Source organism: Heptranchias perlo, unplaced genomic scaffold (assembly GCF_035084215.1).
Source record: "Heptranchias perlo isolate sHepPer1 unplaced genomic scaffold, sHepPer1.hap1 HAP1_SCAFFOLD_787, whole genome shotgun sequence".
NCBI classification, from domain to species: Eukaryota; Metazoa; Chordata; class Chondrichthyes; order Hexanchiformes; family Hexanchidae; genus Heptranchias; species Heptranchias perlo.
The window spans coordinates 75,366-90,137 of NW_027139821.1; the positions used below are offsets into that span (position 1 = coordinate 75,366).

The window sequence follows — 14,772 nt, forward strand, 5'->3', positions numbered from 1 at the left end:
TGAAAGTGGCAGTTGAGAAGGCTGTTAAAAAAGCACACGGGATCCTGGGCTTTATTAATAGAGGCATGGAGTACAAAAGCAAGGAAGTTATTCTAAACCTTTATAAACACTGGTTAGGCCTCAGCTGGAGTATTTTGTCCAATTCTGAGCACCGCACTTTAGGAAGGATGTGAAGGCCTCAGAGAGGGTGCAGAGGAGATTTACTAGAATGATTCCAGGGATGAGAGACTTCAGTTATGTGGAGAGACTGGAGAAGCTGGGATTGTTCTCCTTAGAGCAGAGAAGATTAAGGGGAGATTTAATAGAGGTATTCAAAATTATGAGGGGTTTTGATAGAGTAAATAAGGAGAAACTGTTTCCATTGGCAGGACGGTCAGTAACCAGAGGACACAGATAGAAGGTAATTGGCAAAAGAGCCAGAGGGGAGATGAGGAGAAATATTTTCGTGCAGCGAGTTGTTATAATCTGGAATCCACTGCCTGAAAGGGCAGATTCACCATCTTCAGCCAGAAGTGTCGAGTGGATGATCCATCTTGGCCTCCTCCCGATATCCCCACCATCACAGAAGCCAGTCTTCAGCCAATTCGATTTACTCCTCGTGATATCAAGAAACGGCTGAGTGCACTGGATACAGCAAAGGCTATGGGCCCCGACAACAGCCCGGCTGTAGTGCTGAAGACTTGTGCTCCAGAACTAGCCGCACCTCGAGCCAAACTGTTCCAGTACAGCTACAACACTGGCATCTACCCGACAATGTGGAAAATTGCCCAGGTATGTCCTGTCCACAAAAAGCAGGACAAATCCAATCCGGCCCAATTACCGCCCCATCAGTCCACTCTCAATCATTAGCAAAGCGATGGAAGGTGTCGTTGACAGTGCTATCAAGCGGCACTTACTCACAAATAACCTACTCACTGATGCTCAGTTTGGGTTCCGCCAGGACCACTCGGCTCCAGACCTCATTACAGCCTTGGTCCAAACATGGACAAAAGAGCTGAATTCCAGAGGTGAGGTGAGAGTGACTGCCCTTGACATCAAGGCAGCATTTGACCGAGTGTGGCACCAAGGAGCCCTAGTAAAATTGAAGTCAATGGGAATCAGGGGGACATCTCTCCAGTGGCTGGAGTCATACCGAGCACAAAGGAAGATGGTAGTGGTTGTTGGAGGCCAGTCATCTCAGCCCCAGGACATTGCTGCAGGAGTTCCTCAGGGCAGTGTCCTAGGCCCAACCATCTTCAGCTGCTTCATCAATGACTTTCCCTCCATCATAAGGTCAGAAATGGGGATGTTCACTGATGATTGCACAGTGTTCAGTTCCATTCACAACCCCTCAGATAATGAAGCAGTCCGAGCCCGCATGCAGCAAGACCTGGACAACATCCAGGCTTGGGCTGATAAGTGGCAAGTAACATTCGCGCAAGATGAGTGCCAGGCAATGACCATCTCCAACAAGACAGAGTCTAACCATCCCCCCTTGACATTCAATGGCATTACCATCGCTGAATCCCCCACCATCAACATCCCTGGGGGTCACCATTGACCAGAAACTTAACTGGACCAGCCACATAAATACTGTGGCTACAAGAGCAGGTCAGAGGCTGGGTATTCTGTGGCGAGTAACTCACCTCCTGACTCCTCAAAGCCTTTCCACCATCTACAAAGCACAAGTCAGGAGTGTGATGGAATTCTCTCCACTTGCCTGGATGAGTGCAGCTTCAACAACACTCAAGAAGCTCAACATCATCCAGGACAAAGCAGCCCGCTTGATTGGCACCCTATCCACCACCCTAAACATTCACTCCCTTCACCACCGGTGCACCGTGGCTGCAGTGTGTACCATCCACAGGATGCACTGCAGCAACTCGCCAAGGCTTCTTTGACAGCACCTCCCAAACCCGTGAGCTCTACCACCTAGAAGGACAAGAGCAGTCGGAACATGGGAACAACACCACCTGCACGTTCCCCTCCAAGTCACACACCATCCCGACTTGGAAATATATCGCCGTTCCTTCATCGTCGCTGGGTCAAAATCCTGGAACTCCCTTCCTAACAGCACTGTGGGAGAACCTTTACCACACGGACTGCAGTGGTTCAAGAAGGCGGCTCACCACCACCTTCTCAAGGGGCAATTAGAGATGGGCAATAAATACCGGCCTCGCCAGCGACGCCCACATCCCATGAACGAATAATAAAAAAAATTCAATAATAACTTTCAAAAGGGAATTGGATAAATATTTGAAAGGGAAAACTTTGCAGGGCTATGGGGAAAAAGCAGAGGAGTGGGACTAATTGGATCGCTCTTTCAAAGAGCCGGCACAGGCACGATGGGCCGAATGGCCTCCTCCAGTGCTGTCCGATTCTATGATTCTATTGAGGGTCACATTCACTAAACTTTCACCTTTCAAATAAAATATCCACTTTTACTCACAGTGCTGAACCTCTCTGATTTCAATCTGTTCCTTTCCTGTTACTTTCAGTTCAATCTCCCATTTTTAATCAATATTTATTTTCTGCCACTTTTGCTCCCCTTCTCCTGTTGTGGCATCAAACGTTGCACGAAAGCACCTGGAGCAAGGGGTCATGAGAGAGGGGAATCAGCAATCGGAACGGTCTCAGATTGCCCGGTACTGGGAGATGGGCCTGGAATCACTGCTCCATTTACTCTACACCTTCCTCTCTCCAACTCTCAGCTTTGATGGATTTGTGGTGCACAATGTCTGACCAGGCAGCACAATTCAGGATTTGCCTTACTCTCCCCAGATTTAGAAACCCCTCATCGAGAGAACAAATAAAGGGTTAATTATACTGGGGATTAAAAACGTGTTTAATCCAGAGAGGTGAAAAGCTGCTGTAAAAATGTCAGGTTTCACTGACTGATGTCCTTGTCCATCAATAAATGTCTTTCTCAGTTGGCCCCAATGCAGTGTCAATCTGTCACTTCTCAAAGACAAGGAGGGTCTGATGGGACACGGGATTGGAGCAACAGCTAAAGCAAAAGAGAAAGGGCTCGTAAGAACGGGATATGACGCTCGACTCGTCGATCGACAGTTCCGACGGGCCACAGCGAAAAATCGCATAGACCTCCTCAGAAGACTAACACGGGACGCAACCAGCAGAGTACGCTTCGTCGTCCAGTACTTCCCCGGAGCGGAGAAACTACGCCATGTTCTCCGCGGCCTTCAACATGTCATCGATGACGACGAACACCTCGCTAAGGCCATCCCCACACCTCCACTACTCGCCTTCAAACAGCCACCCAACCTCAAACAGACCATCGTTCGCAGCAAATTACCCAGCTTTCAGGAGAACAGCGTCCACGACACCACACAACCCTGCCACGGCAACCTCTGCAAGACATGCCAGATCATCGACACAGATACCACCATCACACGAGAGGACACCACCCACCAGGTACATGGTTCATACTCCTGTGACTCGGCCAACGTTGTCCACCTCATACGTTGCAGGAAAGGATGCCCCGGAGCATGGTACATTGGCGAGACCATGCAGACGCTGCGACAACGGATGAACGGACACCGCGCAACAATCGCCAGACAGGAGGGTTCCCTCCCAGTCGGGGAACACTTCAGCAGTCAAAGACATTCAGCCACCGATCTTTGGGTAAGCGTTCTCCAAGGCGGCCTTCGAGACACACGACAACGCAAAATCGTCAAGCAGAAATTGATAGCCAAGTTCCGCACCCATGAGGATGGCCTCAACCGGGATCTTGGGTTCATGTCACGCTACACGTAACCCCACCAGCGAATAAAAGTTATCTGTTTTTAATACAATGGGTCATTCTCTGTCTTTTCCTTCCGGATGTTTCTCCCTCTCTCTCTCTGTCTTTTGTTCTGGCCGTTTGTATATTCGGTGGTCCTGTAGGTAACATCTCTCTGTCTGAACACTTTGATTGCCTTGACAACGGGCAGTTGGAAAGATTATCTGTAATCACCAGGTCTTGTTCTCTGACTATAAATGCGAAACGTTCAAGGAATCCCACACTCACCTGACGAAGGAGATAATCTCCGAAAGCTTGTGATTTTCAAATAAAACTGTTGGACTATAACCTGGTGTTGTAAGATTCCTTACATTTGTCCACCCCAGTCCATCACCGGCATCTCCACATCATTATCCTGGGCACTCGATGAAACTTCCCTCAATACAAGAGCAGTGTAAACACCGTCAAGGGTGGAAGGAGCTGGGGATCCCTGATGAGAGCAGTCTGAGACACAAGACAAAATATCACAAGTAAAAAATGGGAAAAGGCCCAGAGAATGTCAGGACAGGAAGTCCCTGTTGTATTATTGGGAACGCTGTTCACCTGCTTCACAAAACCTGCTGCTGATGTAACGTTGGGGTAAACGCTCTGCTCTACATATTAATGGAGGGGAATTCATGGAGATCTTTACCCAGAGAGTGGTGAGAATGTGGAATTCACGACCGCATGGAGTGGGTGAGATGAATCACATCGATGAATTGAAGCTCGATGAGTACATGAGGGAGAAAGGAATAGAAGGATATGCTGATAGGGTGAGATGAAGTCAGGTCGTGTGGAACAGAAACCCGTTGGGCCGAATGGCCTGTTTCTGTCCCTTCAATGTAATTCTATGTCTGTAATTCATGGGCTGTGGCTGCATGGTTTGAGATCTGCTCACTCTCTGTGTCCGTTCCTGTTTGTTCTTCCCTCCCTCAAACCTCTTAGTCCCAGTTATTGACATTCTGAAATGTACCCCCCACAATGGATCTGCAATATTTACTAAAGATGGAAGGACTTGATTTCCTCATTCTTCCCTCCTCTCTCCCCAGAACCTTTCTGCTTGCTCTGTTATTTACAGGATTCTGAAAGATATTCCTCCCTCCCCTCCTTCTCACCATGGGTTTCTACTTCCTGTCCAGTCTGCAATGAGCAGCACCCAAACAAGTGGCCATTGGCCGTGCTCCGGACCTGACCGATTATCTCCAGACACAATCCAAGTAGCTCAGAAACACCTCCCTCTGACTGTGGTCCATCAGAGTGACTCCCGAAACCTCATCCCCCTCCCCAGGCAGCTCACAGTTTCAGTTTCGTGCCGATGTCTCTTTCTCTCTGGAGGATTCCCACAGCCCCCAGGATACGGTAACTGGTGAGTAAAGTTACCCCACAATAGCAGGCACCCATACAGTTCTGGTCAAAGTTGTATGTTTTACTGGGCATGGAGCTTCTATTAAATGAAGATTACATTGCTGTATATAAATATAGAAATTGGGATGTACGACATTGGCTAACCGGTTAAACTAAATTAAAAAATGGAAAGCAGAAATCTTTTTATTTTTGATGTTTGTTCCAGTATCATAGTAGTATGTTACAGCACAGAAGGAGGCCATTCGGCCCATCGTGCCTGTGCCGGCTCTTTGAACGATCTATCCAATTAGTCCCACTCCCCCTGCTCTTTCCCCATTGCCCTGTAGCTTTTTTCTCTTCAAATATTTATCCAATTCCACTTTGAAAGTTATTATTGAATCTGCTCCCACCGCCCTTTCAGGCAGTGAATTCCAGATCAGAACAACTCGCTGTGTAAAATAATCTTTCCTCATCTCCCCTCTGGCTCTTTTGCCGATCACCTTAAATCTGTGTCCTCTGGTTACTGACCCTTCTGCCACTGGAAACAGTTTCTCCTTATTAACTCTATCAAATCCCTTCATGATTTTGAACACCTCGATTAAACCTCCCCTTAACCTTCTCTGCTCTAAGGAGAACAATCCCAGCTTCTCCAGTCTCTCCACATAACTGAAGTCCCTCATCCCTGGGACCATTCCAGTAAATCTCCTCTGCACCCTCTCTAAGGCCTTCACATCCTTCCTAAAGTGCGGTGCTCAGAATTGGACACAATACTCCAGCTGAGGCCTAACCAGTGATTTATAAAGGTTTAGCATAACTTCCTTGTTTTTTGTACTCGATGCCTCTATTAATAAAACCCAGGATCCCATTTGCTTTTTTAACAGCCTTCTCAACTTGTCCTGCCACTTTCAATGATTTGTGTACATACACCCCCAGGTCTCTCTGTTCCTGCACCCCCTTTAAAATTGTACCATTTACTTTCTATTGCCTCTCCTCATTCTTCCTTCCAAAATCCATCACTCCACACTTCTCTGTGTTAAATTTCATCTGCCGTGTGTTTGCCTATGTTCTCCTGAAGTCTGTTACTATCCTCCTCTTTATTTAATACATTCCCGAGTTTTGTGTCATCTGCAAACTTTGAAATTATACCCTCTATACCCAGGTCCAGGTCATTAATATATAACAAAAAGAGCAGTGGTCCTAATACTGACCCCTGTGGAACACCACTGTAAACTTCCCTCCAGTCTGAAAAAGGGACCTCAGAGTGTCACGCCTCAGAGTATCACGCCTCAGAGTGTCACGCCTCAGAGTATCACACCTCAGGGTGTCAGGCCTCAGAGTGTCGCACCTCAGAGTGTCAGGCCTCAGAGTGTCACACCTCAGAGTGTCGCACCTCAGTGTGTCACGCCTCAGAGTGTCACACCTCAGGGTGTCAGGCCTCAGAGTGTCACACCTCAGAGTGTCGCACCTCAGAGTGTCGCGCCTCAGTGTGTCATGCCTCAGAGTGTCACACCTCAGGGTGTCACACCTCAGGGTGTCACACCTCAGAGTGTCACACCTCAGTGTGTCACGCCTCAGAGTGTCATACCTCAGAGTATCACGCCTCAGAGTATCACGCCTCAGAGTGTCATACCTCAGAGTATCACGCCTCAGAGTGTCATACCTCAGAGTATCACACCTCAGAGTATCACGGCTCAGAGTATCACGCCTCAGAGTGTCATACCTCAGAGTATCACGCCTCAGAGTATCACGCCTCAGAGTGTCATACCTCAGAGTATCACGCCTCAGAGTATCACGCCTCAGAGTGTCATACCTCAGAGTATCACGCCTCAGAGTGTCATACCTCAGAGTATCACACCTCAGAGTATCACGCCTCAGAGTGTCATACCTCAGAGTGTCACACCTCAGTGTGTCACGCCTCAGAGTGTCATACCTCAGAGTATCACGCCTCAGAGTATCACGCCTCAGAGTGTCATACCTCAGAGTATCACGCCTCAGACTGTCATACCTCAGAGTATCACACCTCAGAGTATCACGGCTCAGAGTATCACGCCTCAGAGTGTCATACATCAGAGTATCACGCCTCAGAGTATCACGCCTCAGAGTGCATTACCTCAGAGTATCACGCCTCAGAGTGTCATACCTCAGAGTATCACGCCTCAGAGTGTCATACCTCAGAGTATCACGCCTCAGGGTGTCAGGCCTCAGAGTATCACGCCTCAGAATGTCATACCTCAGAGTATCACGCCTCAGGGTGTCAGGCCTCAGAGTGTCATACCTCAGAGTGTCACACCTCAGGGTATCACGCCTCAGAGTGTCGCAACTCAGGGTATCATACCTCAGAGTGTCGCACCTCAGTGTGACATACCTCAGAGTGTCGCAACTCAGTGTGTCACGCCTCAGAGTGTCATACCTCAGAGTGTCGCACCTCAGAGTATCATACCTCAGAGTGTCATACCTCAGGGTATCACACCTCAGAGTGTCACACCTCAGGGTATCACACCTCAGAGTGTCACACCTCAGGGTATCACACCTCAGAGTGTCACACCTCAGAGTGTCACACCTCAGAGTATCATACCTCAGAGTGTCACACCTCAGAGTGTCACACCTCAGAGTGTCACACCTCAGTGTGTCACACCTCAGAGTGTCACACCTCAGAGTATCACAACTCAGTGTGTCACACCTCAGAGTGTCACACCTCAGAGTATCACACCTCAGAGTATCACAACTCAGTGTGTCACACCTCAGAGTGTCACACCTCAGAGTGTCACAACTCAGTGTGTCACACCTCAGTGTGTCACACCTCAGAGGATCACAACTCAGTGTCACACCTCAGAGGATCACAACTCAGAGTGTCACACCTCAGAGTGTCACACCTCAGAGTGTCACACCTCAGTGTGTCACACCTCAGAGTGTCACAACTCAGTGTGTCACACCTCAGAGTATCACAACTCAGTGTCACACCTCAGAGTATCACAACTCAGTGTCACACCTCAGAGTATCACAACTCAGTGTGTCACACCTCAGAGTATCACAACTCAGTGTCACACCTCAGAGTATCACAACTCAGTGTCACACCTCAGAGTATCACAACTCAGTGTGTCACACCTCAGAGTATCACAACTCAGTGTCACACCTCAGAGTATCACAACTCAGTGTGTCACACCTCAGGATATCACACCTCGGCACTAAACCTCCAAACACTCTGAGGTGTGATATCCTTACGTGTGACACCTAACACTGTGACGGCCATGAGGTGTGACACCCTGAGATTGAACACAGACACTGGTCTAGATTGATGATTGTGGGGCGAGTCGGGTGCAGTTGTGACTCGCACACTTTGAGTGTGAGTGATGTGCTCGATGTGAGGGTTTTATTAGGAGAGCAGGTGGAATATACATTGGCCGCTCGGAGGAACCTGGAATGCAGCCAGTGAACAGACTCTGGACTGAGGACTGTGACAGGGGATTCCCAGGATGTGTAACAGCATCGTGCTGACCTCACCGGGCAGGATTCAGGCCCAGATACTCAGCTACCTGTTACTGTGTTTGTCTAAAACAACAGTGACTACGCATCAAATAATTCCCTGTCTATGAGGCGGTTTGGGGCGTCCCGGGGACATGAACGGTGCTGGACAGACTGGAGTTTGATCAACAACTTTATAAAACTCAGCTCAGGGACTTTCCAACACAGATAAAGACAAGGGAGGGGCTGGAAGGAACCAACTGCATGGGGGGGGGGAGTCCAGACAGAACGAGACTGAGCAACAGAGGAGTGTGAGGAGATAGAGTGAGGGGATAGAGTGAGGGGATAGAGTGAGGAGATAGTGTGAGGGGATTGAGTGAGGGGATAGAGTGAGGGGATAGAGTGAGGGGATAGAGTGAGGGGATAGTGTGAGGGGATAGAGTGAGGGGATAGTGTGAGGGGATAGAGTGAGGGGATAGTGTGAGGGGATAGAGTGAGGAGATAGAGTGAGGGGCTAGAGTGAGGGGATAGTGTGAGGGGATAGAGTGAGGAGATAGAGTGAGGGGATAGTGTGAGGGGATAGTGTGAGGGGATAGAGTGAGGGGATAGAGTGAGGGGATAGTGTGAGGGGATAGAGTGAGGAGATAGAGTGAGGGGATAGTGTGAGGGGATAGTGTGAGGGGATAGAGTGAGGGGATAGAGTGAGGAGATAGAGTGAGGGGATAGAGTGAGGGGATAGAGTGAGGGGATAGAGTGAGGGGATAGAGTGAGGAGATAGAGTGAGGGGATAGTGTGAGGGGATAGAGTGAGGGGATAGAGTGAGGAGATAGAGTGAGGGGATAGTGTGAGGGGATAGAGTGAGGGGATAGAGTGAGGGGATAGTGTGAGGGGATAGAGTGAGGGGATAGTGTGAGGGGATAGTGTGAGGGGATAGAGTGAGGGGATAGAGTGAGGGGATAGAGTGAGGGGATAGAGTGAGGGGATAGTGTGAGGGGATAGAGTGAGGGGATAGAGTGAGGGGATAGTGTGAGGGGATAGAGTGAGGGGATAGAGTGAGGGGATAGAGTGAGGGGATAGTGTGAGGGGATAGAGTGAGGGGATAGTGTGAGGGGATAGAGTGAGGGGATAGTGTGAGGGGATAGAGTGAGGGGATAGAGTGAGGAGATAGAGTGAGGGGATAGTGTGAGGGGATAGAGTGAGGTGATAATGTGAGGAGATAGAGTGAGGGGATAGAGTGAGGGGATAGTGTGAGGGGATAGTGTGAGGGGAGAGAGTGAGGAGATAGTGTGAGGGGATAGTGTGAGGGGATAGAGTGAGGGGATAGTGTGAGGGGATAGTGTGAGGGGAGAGAGTGAGGAGATAGTGTGAGGGGATAGAGTGAGGGGATAGAGTGAGGGGATAGTGTGAGGGGATAGTGTGAGGGGATAGAGTGAGGAAATAGAGTGAGGGGATAGAGTGAGGGGATAGTGTGAGGGGATAGAGTGAGGGGATAGAGTGAGGGGATAGTGTGAGGGGATAGAGTGAGGGGATAGAGTGAGGGGATAGTGTGAGGGGATAGTGTGAGGGGATAGAGTGAGGGGATAGAGTGAGGGGATAGAGTGAGGGGATAGAGTGAGGGGATAGTGTGAGGGGATAGAGTGAGGGGATAGTGTGAGGGGATAGAGTGAGGGGATAGTGTGAGGGGATAGTGTGAGGGGATAGAGTGAGGGGATAGAGTGAGGGGATAGTGTGAGGGGATAGTGTGAGGGGATAGTGTGAGGAGATAGAGTGAGGGGATAGAGTGAGGAGATAGAGTGAGGGGATAGTGTGAGGGGATAGTGTGAGGGGATAGAGTGAGGGGATAGTGTGAGGGGATAGTGTGAGGGGATAGAGTGAGGGGATAGAGTGAGGGGATAGAGTGAGGGGATAGAGTGAGGGGATAGTGTGAGGGGATAGAGTGAGGGGATAGTGTGAGGGGATAGTGTGAGGGGATAGTGTGAGGGGATAGAGTGAGGAGATAGTGTGAGGGGATAGAGTGAGGGGATAGAGTGAGGAGATAGAGTGAGGGGATAGAGTGAGGGGATAGTGTGAGGGGATAGAGTGAGGGGATAGAGTGAGGGGATAGTGTGAGGGGATAGAGTGAGGAGATAGAGTGAGGGGATAGAGTGAGGGGATAGAGTGAGGGGATAGTGTGAGGGGATAGAGTGAGGGGATAGTGTGAGGGGATAGAGTGAGGGGATAGAGTGAGGGGATAGTGTGAGGGGATAGAGTGAGGAGATAGAGTGAGGAGATAGAGTGAGGGGATAGTGTGAGGGGATAGTGTGAGGGGATAGTGTGAGGGGATAGAGTGAGGGGATAGAGTGAGGGGATAGTGTGAGGGGATAGTGTGAGGGGATAGAGTGAGGGGATAGAGTGAGGGGATAGAGTGAGGGGATAGTGTGAGGGGATAGAGTGAGGGGATAGTGTGAGGGGATAGAGTGAGGGGATAGTGTGAGGGGATAGTGTGAGGGGATAGAGTGAGGGGATAGAGTGAGGGGATAGTGTGAGGGGATAGTGTGAGGGGATAGTGTGAGGGGATAGAGTGAGGAGATAGAGTGAGGGGATAGTGTGAGGGGATAGTGTGAGGGGATAGAGTGAGGGGATAGTGTGAGGGGATAGTGTGAGGGGATAGAGTGAGGGGATAGAGTGAGGGGATAGTGTGAGGGGATAGAGTGAGGAGATAGAGTGAGGGGATAGTGTGAGGGGATAGAGTGAGGGGATAGAGTGAGGGGATAGTGTGAGGGGATAGTGTGAGGGGATAGTGTGAGGGGATAGAGTGAGGAGATAGAGTGAGGGGATAGTGTGAGGGGATAGAGTGAGGGGATAGAGTGAGGGGATAGTGTGAGGGGATAGTGTGAGGGGATAGTGTGAGGGGATAGTGTGAGGGGATAGAGTGAGGAGATAGTGTGAGGGGATAGAGTGAGGAGATAGAGTGAGGAGATAGAGTGAGGGGATAGAGTGAGGGGATAGTGTGAGGGGATAGAGTGAGGGGATAGTGTGAGGGGATAGAGTGAGGAGATAGAGTGAGGGGATAGAGTGAGGGGATAGAGTGAGGGGATAGTGTGAGGGGATAGAGTGAGGGGATAGTGTGAGGGGATAGAGTGAGGGGATAGAGTGAGGGGATAGTGTGAGGGGATAGAGTGAGGAGATAGAGTGAGGAGATAGAGTGAGGGGATAGTGTGAGGGGATAGTGTGAGGGGATAGAGTGAGGAGATAGTGTGAGGGGATAGAGTGAGCGGATAGAGTGAGGAGATAGAGTGAGGGGATAGAGTGAGGGGCTAGTGTGAGGGGATAGAGTGAGGGGATAGTGTGAGGGGATAGTGTGAGGGGATAGAGTGAGGGGATAGAGTGAGGGGATAGAGTGAGGGGATAGAGTGAGGGGATAGTGTGAGGGGATAGTGTGAGGGGATAGTGTGAGGGGATAGAGTGAGGGGATAGAGTGAGGGGATAGAGTGAGGGGATAGTGTGAGGGGATAGAGTGAGGAGATAGAGTGAGGGGATAGAGTGAGGGGATAGTGTGAGGGGATAGAGTGAGGGGATAGAGTGAGGGGATAGTGTGAGGGGATAGTGTGAGGGGATAGAGTGAGGGGATAGAGTGAGGAGATAGTGTGAGGGGATAGAGTGAGGAGATAGAGTGAGGGGATAGAGTGAGGAGATAGTGTGAGGGGATAGAGTGAGGGGATAGTGTGAGGGGATAGTGTGAGGGGACAGTGTGAGGGGATAGTGTGAGGGGATAGAGTGAGGGGATAGAGTGAGGGGATAGAGTGAGGAGATAGAGTGAGGAGATAGAGTGAGGGGATTGAGTGAGGAGATAGAGTGAGGGGATAGAGTGAGGGGATAGAGTGAGGGGATAGAGTGAGGGGATAGTGTGAGGGGATAGTGTGAGGGGATAGTGTGAGGGGATAGTGTGAGGGGATAGTGTGAGGAGATAGTGTGAGGGGAGAGTGAGGGGATAGAGTGAGGGGATAGAGTGAGGAGATAGAGTGAGGGGATAGAGTGAGGGGATAGTGTGAGGGGATAGAGTGAGGGGATAGTGTGAGGGGATAGTGTGAGGGATAGAGTGAGGGGATAGAGTGAGGGGATCGTGTGAGGGGATAGAGTGAGGAGATAGTGTGAGGGGATAGAGTGAGGGGATAGAGTGAGGGGATAGTGTGAGGGGATAGAGTGAGGGGATAGAGTGAGGAGATAGAGTGAGGGGATAGAGTGAGGGGATAGTGTGAGGGGATAGTGTGAGGGGATAGAGTGAGGGGATAGAGTGAGGGGATAGTGTGAGGGGATAGAGTGAGGAGATAGTGTGAGGGGATAGAGTGAGGAGATAGTGTGAGGGGATAGTGTGAGGGGTGTGAGGGGATAGAGTGAGGGGATAGAGTGAGGGGATAGAGTGAGGGGATAGTGTGAGGGGATAGTGTGAGGGGAAAGAGTGAGGAGATAGAGTGAGGAGATAGTGTGAAGGGATAGTGTGAGGGAGTGAGGGGATAGAGTGAGGGGATAGAGTGAGGGGATAGAGTGAGGGGATAGTGTGAGGGGTGTGAGGGATAGAGTGAGGGGATAGAGTGAGGGGATAGAGTGAGGGGATAGTGTGAGGGGAAAGAGTGAGGAGATAGAGTGAGGGGATAGTGTGAGGGGATAGTGTGAGGGGATAGTGTGAGGAGATAGAGTGAGGGGATAGAGTGAGGGGATAGTGTGAGGGGATAGAGTGAGGGGATAGTGTGAGGGGATAGAGTGAGGGGATAGAGTGAGGGGATAGAGTGAGGGGATAGAGTGAGGGGATAGAGTGAGGGGAGAGTGTGAGGAGATAGAGTGAGGGGATAGAGTGAGGGGATAGAGTGAGGGGATAGTGTGAGGGGATAGAGTGAGGGGATAGTGTGAGGGGATAGAGTGAGGGGATAGAGTGAAGGGATAGTTTGAGGGGATAGAGTGAGGGATAGAGTGAAGGGATAGTGTGAGGGGATTGAGTGAGGGGATTGAGTGAGGGGATAGAGTGAGGGGATAGTGTGAGGGGATAGAGTGAGGGGATAGAGTGAGGGATAGTGTGAAGGGATAGAGTGAGGGGATAGTGTGAGGAGATAGAGTGAGGGGATAGTGTGAGGCGATAGTGTGAGGAGATAGTGTGAGGGGATAGAGTGAGGAGATAGAGTGAGGGGATAGAGTGAGGGGATAGTGTGAGGGGATAGTGTGAGGGGATAGAGTGAGGGGATAGAGTGAGGAGATAGAGTGAGGGGATAGTGTGAGGGGATAGTGTGAGGGGATAGAGTGAGGGGATAGTGTGAGGGGATAGTGTGAGGGGATAGAGTGAGGGGATAGAGTGAGGAGATAGAGTGAGGGGATAGAGTGAGGGGATAGAGTGAGGGGATAGTGTGAGGGGATAGAGTGAGGGGATAGAGTGAGGGGATAGTGTGAGGCGATAGTGTGAGGAGATAGTGTGAGGGGATAGAGTGAGGAGATAGTGTGAGGGGATAGAGTGAGGGGATAGTGTGAGGGGATAGAGTGAGGGGATAGAGTGAGGAGATAGAGTGAGGGATAGTGTGAGGGGATAGTGTGAGGGGATAGAGTGAGGGGATAGAGTGAGGGGATAGTGTGAGGGGATAGTGTGAGGGGATAGAGTGAGGGGATAGTGTGAGGGGATAGTGTGAGGGGATAGAGTGAGGGGATAGAGTGAGGAGATAGTGTGAGGGGATAGTGTGAGGGGATAGAGTGAGGGGATAGAGTGAGGGGATAGTGTGAGGGGATAGTGTGAGGGGATAGAGTGAGGGGATAGAGTGAGGGGATAGTGTGAGGGGATAGAGTGAGGGGATAGAGTGAGGGATAGTGTGAGGGGATAGTGTGAGGGGATAGAGTGAGGGGATAGAGTGAGGGGATAGTGTGAGGGGATAGTGTGAGGGGATAGAGTGAGGGGATAGTGTGAGGGGATAGTGTGTGGGGATAGAGTGAGGGGATAGAGTGAGGGGATAGTGTGAGGGGATAGAGTGAGGGGATAGAGTGAGGGGATAGAGTGAGGAGATAGTGTGAGGGGATAGTGTGAGGGGATAGAGTGAGGGGATAGAGTGAGGGGATAGTGTGAGGGGATAGTGTGAGGGGATAGAGTGAGGGGATAGTGTGAGGGGATAGTGTGAGGGGATAGAGTGAGGGGATAGTGTGAGGGGATAGTGTGAGGGGATAGAGTGAGGGGATAGAGTGAGGGGATAGTGTGA

The 14,772-nt window shown here is 50.3% G+C and overlaps 1 protein-coding gene across 1 annotated transcript; it reads left to right on the forward strand.

Annotated features, from left to right (window-relative positions):
• Nucleotides 1-2,961: 2,961 nt before the first annotated feature.
• Nucleotides 2,962-7,817, forward strand: LOC137319261 (mucin-2-like; the record flags this gene model as incomplete). The annotated part of the gene is made up of 2 exons (XM_067981549.1): nt 2,962-3,134; nt 6,343-7,817. Coding segments are annotated over exons 1-2 (1,648 nt in total), but the record flags the coding sequence as incomplete, so codon positions are not given.
• Between the last annotated feature and the right edge of the window lie 6,955 nt (nt 7,818-14,772).